Source organism: Amphibalanus amphitrite, unplaced genomic scaffold (assembly GCF_019059575.1).
Source record: "Amphibalanus amphitrite isolate SeventyFive unplaced genomic scaffold, NRLGWU_Aamphi_draft 000842F_arrow, whole genome shotgun sequence".
NCBI lineage: Eukaryota > Metazoa > Arthropoda > Thecostraca > Balanomorpha > Balanidae > Amphibalanus > Amphibalanus amphitrite.
Window position 1 is genome coordinate 270903 of NW_024882336.1, and position 6000 is coordinate 276902.

A 6000-nucleotide genomic window follows, 5' to 3' on the forward strand; every position below is an offset into this window, starting at 1 on the left:
GCCCTCTATCAGAGCAGTGTAACCTGCTCGGAGCGCAGGGAGGAAAGTCATGGGTGTGGAGGGGTTAGGGCGGCCGCTGGGGCCGCTCTGATGGGTTATTGTTTCGCGAGTGATGGTAGACGCCCCAGGGTGAGCGCAATGCAATCGTTTCGATTGCTGTTTGTTCGGGTGCTGAGTTGAGAGATCTGCTGGTATTTGGCTCTGTGGTGAGATGTTTGAGTCCGCCGGCCGGTTAGCTCAGTTGGTTAGAGCGTCGTGCTAATAACGCGAATGTCATGGGTTCGACCCCCATACTGGCCAGTTGTTTCTTGTCCAACGACCTCTTTTGCAGGGTTACCAAAGCTTGGGATTTGTCCCAAGATCTTGGGATATTGAACCCGACCTTGGGACCTTGGGATTCAACAGCAAACCTTGGGATTTGTCCCGAGCTTACGACTCCCGCTAATTTTAGCACATTTTTTTAATCATTGGAACAAGGAAAAGTATGAATAAAGACCAAACAAAAGAATCAGGAACACATCTAACACAACTTAATTGTTTTTTTTTTTTTGTAAACCGTCCTTTTTGGCCGAACACAACCGAGCGTTCTTTCGTTTGGTTTCACTGTACCTTACCAAGCAACCAACGAAGCACGAATAAGTTATCCTTATTTGACGCGTCTTCACTTGGTTTCTCCCGTCTCAGCTCTCAAGTGAGGCAGTTAGCGAAATACCCAGTGGCTTCCGCGTCGATTAACACCCGACCTGGCCGCCTGTTTGCGAATTGCGACGCCCGACGGATCGGAGGCGGATCCAGCTCAGAGTTTTTTTTTTGGGGGGGGGGGGGCAAACCATAAAATTTATCGATTCTTTCCATGCATCGTCCATAGGCGTAATGTTAAAATTATGCCGTTTGGGGGGGGCAAATGCCCATTTTGCCCCCCCCCCCCCTTGGATCCGCCATTGCGACGGATCATGCTTCAACTCGTATCGTATTGCGGCCGGCGGGCGGCGGCGACGCCCTCGACCCGTCTCGAGTTCGGCTCGTCTTTCTGGAGAGTGGAGGGTGCAGGCTCAGAAGGTCAGAAGTCAGAACTCAGTGTCGTCTGTGAGGGAACGTGCAAGGGAGCGACTGCGGCTGTGTCTCTGTACCTATGCCTGCGTGTGTAACTGTGCCGAATGCAAGATATGTTAACGATATTGATTTATTTAGTCAACCAAAGATTTGAAAATACGTCAAATACACTTTGTTTGCTCTATATTTGGTTTCTATAGACCTTGGGATGCACATTGGGCTTTGATCCTGTCGACCTTGGGATATGGAGCTCGATTTTGGGAAATTCGCGCGGTGATCTTGGGATTTAGAAAAATTCTCGTTGGTAACCCTGCTCTTTTGTAACCCTGTAAGCCCAGCCGAAATAGCCGGGTTCATCCCTTCAATCACCCTCAACCATGGTTTTACACGGAACGATAATCACCTGCGTCGAGCTTTACAACTCGCCTCCTTTCTATATAGACACCATCACTGGTGTTATGCGCTCGCCCGGTAACGCTGCCCGCCAATAGCCGCTGTCTTGTAACATCATCACCTGACCTCCGACCTCTCTTGTTCCCCAGTCCGGGCTTCCTGCGGTTCGTCAGCATCCTGGAGAAGATGACCGGCCCGGAGCGGAAGCGGTTCCTACAGTTCGCCACCGGCTGCTCGTCGCTGCCTCCCGGCGGCCTGGCCAACCTGTACCCGCGGCTCACCGTCGTCAAAAAGGTGGACGCCGGAGACGGCAGCTTCCCCAGCGTCAACACCTGCGTGCACTACCTGAAGCTGCCCGACTACAGCAGCGAGGAGATCATGCGCGACCGGCTGCTGGCCGCCACCCAGGAGAAGGGGTTCCACCTGAACTAGTCGGACGCGGCGCCGGTGCCGGCGGCGACGGGCCCCCTGCGACGACGCGTCTTTCGACGGCGACGGCCGAGCGCCGGCGGAGTGGGCGGCGCCGGCGCGTGGCCACGCCGCCCCGTCTGATCGATATGTCAAGTACTGTGATGCTTTGTGTCCGCTGTTAATCGTTTATTGGCAATATAGGGTGTGACGGTCGCGTGCCCCTGCGGACGGGCGGGCGGCTCGCGGTGGCCGATCGTGTCGAACTCTGAGCGAGAGTGACGCGAGAGTGAGTGAGTGTGAGTGCGTGAGAGTGAGTGGCGAGCATTGGCGGCCGGGCGGAGTTGTACGGTACTGCCCGGTGGACTGTGTATATTGTACCGTGCCGCGCGCTGCCTCCCTCTCAGAGTACAACGCCGTGCTCTGAGCTCCTGCCCGGCGGCCGGGCGGCCGGTGTGTCGCGCAGGCCCGCCGCCCGGCCGGCGGCTTTCAGTTTTTAGTCGGTTCCCGTTTTGTGCTTGGTCACGGCTGCTGTGGGCGTATCAGTTAGCGCAGCGTTCTCGTCATACGTTATAGATCGGTTTACACAAAATATACGGAGCACTGAGAGAGAAATGTTTGTTGATTCGGCGGCGGACGGATGGCGGAGAGAGACTGAGAGGAGTGGCTCGGTCAATGTCAGGACCTTGCCCCGGGCGGCAGCCGCGGCCGACGCCGAGCTGATATGATCAGCCGCACCGACTACGGCCGTCTCGGCACGGCGGCGCAGTTAGGGCGGTACTAAACCGCAGGCGGTACTAAAACCCGGCGCAGCGCTGACGCAACGTTTCTTTTCGCGTTGTGACGTCTCTGTTCTCTCGGAAACATCGATCGTACATCCACGACTCCCCGCAACTTCTAACGTGGTGTCATGTAGCTCAAAATACCACGGCCTCAAGCCGAGACCGTGTGAACGTCTTCTGCCGCTCGTGACTGGATCCACCACCCACCCGCAGTAAAACCCTCAGCTTTAGGGTCCGGGCCACCCGGAGGGGTCGGTCCCGCGACCCCGGCACGTGCGGCCGGCAGGGTCACGGTCGGGTCAGGCGGTCGGCTCGGGTTGCACCTGAGTGCGGCGGGCTGAGGGGCCCGGCCGCCGACCGCGCTTCCCACGCCCCGGCCGCGGTGGTGACCCGCGTGGGCCGGTGGCGTCTCCAGACAGCCAGTCGGCATATTTACAGATTCATGGTATACATCGGTCTAGCTTTGATCCATCGCTCGTGTGGTTTTGCTATTTCACAATTCTGCTAATGGCTCAGATGTCAGATACTGACACGGTATTTTTTTTCGTAATAAATGCGATGAATAGGAAAGCGTTATGGAAATCTGATATTGTTCTTTGTAGGTGGAGTAGGGGATATCGAAATTGCTTGTTTGAACAATGCGACCCCGCTGTTAGGCCCGTTCCGATCATAAGGTCAGAGAGGGTGGGTCATATGGCTGGGGCACGGGGCTAGCCAAGCGTGTCGCAATTTCGGTCATTTGGGCTCTTATTGACCACTCGATGGGTTCAATTATCGAGCATCGCAGTTCGCTGTGCTCATCACTGCGATTAATCGCTCATAATCTGCCACGAGCGAAATTAATTGGAATAACACAGGACGCTGCTAGCCGATTAATAGTTGCAGCAGAGCCTCCATGAGCAGCATCTTCCCAGCGAGTTCTAGGTCAAACGAGGTCAGCAGAACCCATTTCGGCAGATCGTGGGGCACCGCCATGCCGTTACAGGGTAGTTGTGAATAAGTAACTCCATTTAACTCCTGCTGCATTAGCTCTTTGGCGCTGAATCATAACTCCAACCACCACTAGCATGTTCCCGCGGCCTTGCTGTACTACTGGAACAGCGGGCCGCGCCAGCCTTGCAAGTCAGTGGTGGGGGGTGGCCCGTCTTCCAACAGCAATCAACCAGCGGGCGCGCGCGCAGCTGATGAGCCCCCGGGGCCCGCACGGCCAGCGCTCCAGAGCAAAAGTAGGCCACCGGTGCGCCGGGCTACCCGAGCTCGTACTGCACGTGCGTCGGAGAATAGACGTCTCACAGCAGAGACCTTGACTGGGTGCAGTCTGTGCAGGACTTGAGATGGGAACTCGGTCGCAAGGGGTTCCGACAGCGTCACTTTCCAAGTGGAGTAGTTTGGGAGCTCGTAGTCAACCCTTTCACACGATTATCACGAAGACATCATCTGTTATACTCCTAAACGACTGCCGCTAGTTTGAATGGAGCACGGCGGCAAATGGGCCGCGAATTGGCCTCGTCTGAGAGTGGGGCGGGGATAAGTGGTGACGCCGGAACGCGGAGGCCGCCGGGAGACAGATGTCGGGATGTGGGAGGGAGCCGGGCATTGTGAGAGGACAGACAGCCGCCGGACGGGAGCCGGCACTGGGACGTGGCGTCTGTGGGTCACTCCGCCGACACCGGCCGGGGCGGACAGCGCCGATCGCTGCAGACGATCGGACCACGCCCGATCTGGGCCAGGGTCGGCCGATCGGTCAGCGCAGAGGTCACTGCCGGAACGGGAGTACGGCGGACACGGCCGGGTCACAGTGGTGGTCACAGTGTCCCGGGGGGCGCCGGAGACAAAACGACGGACCCGGCTGAATGAGATCCCGGAAATAGGAAACATGACTTTGGGATAATACAATTGATAAGAAGTGAATTATTTGCCATTAGACATGCTCGAAAGCGGTCTCTTTGTATTGGAAAGGTGATGAGAAGAATAAGTGTGAGAAATATGTGAACGTTTAGTTCACGTTCAGGGGTCTAAAAACGCACAGGCATATGACTTTCGAAGCAGTCGCTGGACTGCAACTACATACGAGAAGATATCCTCGGGAGACCGGAGACTGCAGGAGTCGGTAGGAAGGTAGCACCAAACATCCGTATAGGTATTTTGCGGTATCGCCTCTTCGGTGGAATGCCGTCTCCATACACCAGCAAAGGCGAGGAATGGGTGGTGGCAGTGGGGAGCGGGAGTGTGGGGGGGGGGGGGGTGCCGCCCCCATTAGTTTTTCCGCGATAGCTCAGAGAACGCTGGTAATACATAGAGAGCTGAAACTCGGCATATCTGGCTTTTGATTCAAGTCGGATCTTGTGACACCAACTGCACTTTCAGGTCAAGTCAGGTCACTGACCTATGACATCTCTTGATGTCATAGGCCAGTGACCTGACTGGCCTGAAAGACAAATTTGCAATGCCCTTAGTACAGTGAGACGAAACTTACAAGACCTACTTAGTATCCTCCAGATGTCTCGCAGCTTGTATATCCCGGATTTTTCTCAAGGTCACATGAGGTCAGGTCGATCACGTAACCTCACCATTATAAGTCAATAGGGAAGACGTGGAAACTGTTATTTTAGCGCCGGGAATGATCTAAACCAATAGCAAGCATACTAGGGTTACCCGCGTGCTCCGCAACGCGAAGGGGGGATTTTTTGACCCGTGGGTATTGGGTTGGTCTGTGTCGATTTGGTTGGTATCCTTTTCGTTCGATTTCTTTTTGACGGCCAAGCATTTTGTAATAAAACAAAAAAGATACATCGCATCGAGGTGCCCGTGTCGTATTATCATGCGTTTTACTTTAGAATGATTCGAAAACTGGCGTGAAGTCTTTTGAGGGCCATGGATGAATTTCGCTAAAAATGACAATGTAATGGTTTGGAACATTTACATTTTTAAGAACACTGTTGCTCATCATGCAAAAATGAAGAGTGAATATAGGACAGAATTGAATGCTCTATCCAATGGTACCATATTCAATTGCCAAAGGTATCAGGTTATGCAGCAAACCCCGTGTGATTAATAAAGTGGCACAAAATTGACAAACACCATTTTCTCCTGTGACTTGCACCACATTGATTTGGATCAATCAGCTTTTCACAATTTTTATATGAGAGGCGGTACCTTTCTCTTGCGAATAGGCGTTGATTAAACTCCCTCCATTTAACGGTCACCTAAAAATAAAATTAATTCCAAATTCCCTCAAAAACCGCAATTTTTCAAATAAAAGTGCCCTCTCCGGTGCACGTGGCGCGTGCTATCCTCTGCATTGCACACCATTCAATAGCCCGTTCAATTCTGTACACGATGCTGTTTTCCCCGTGCCGGTCGG

General features: G+C 54.0%; 1 protein-coding gene and 1 non-coding gene across 2 annotated transcripts in view; both read left to right on the top strand.

Annotated features, from left to right (window-relative positions):
• Positions 1–2463, top strand: part of LOC122366969 (E3 ubiquitin-protein ligase HECTD1-like) — a 66224-nt gene extending 63761 nt beyond the window's left edge. The window contains exon 37 of the mRNA XM_043339679.1: positions 1596–2463. Coding sequence (XP_043195614.1) covers positions 1596–1878 — 283 coding nt within the window. The 3' untranslated portion in view covers positions 1879–2463. The remainder of the gene's footprint in view (positions 1–1595) is intronic.
• On the top strand, positions 227–300 carry Trnai-aau. Its single transcript has one exon. It is a non-coding gene; the product is annotated as a tRNA-Ile (tRNA).
• Positions 2464–6000: the final 3537 nt, after the last annotated feature.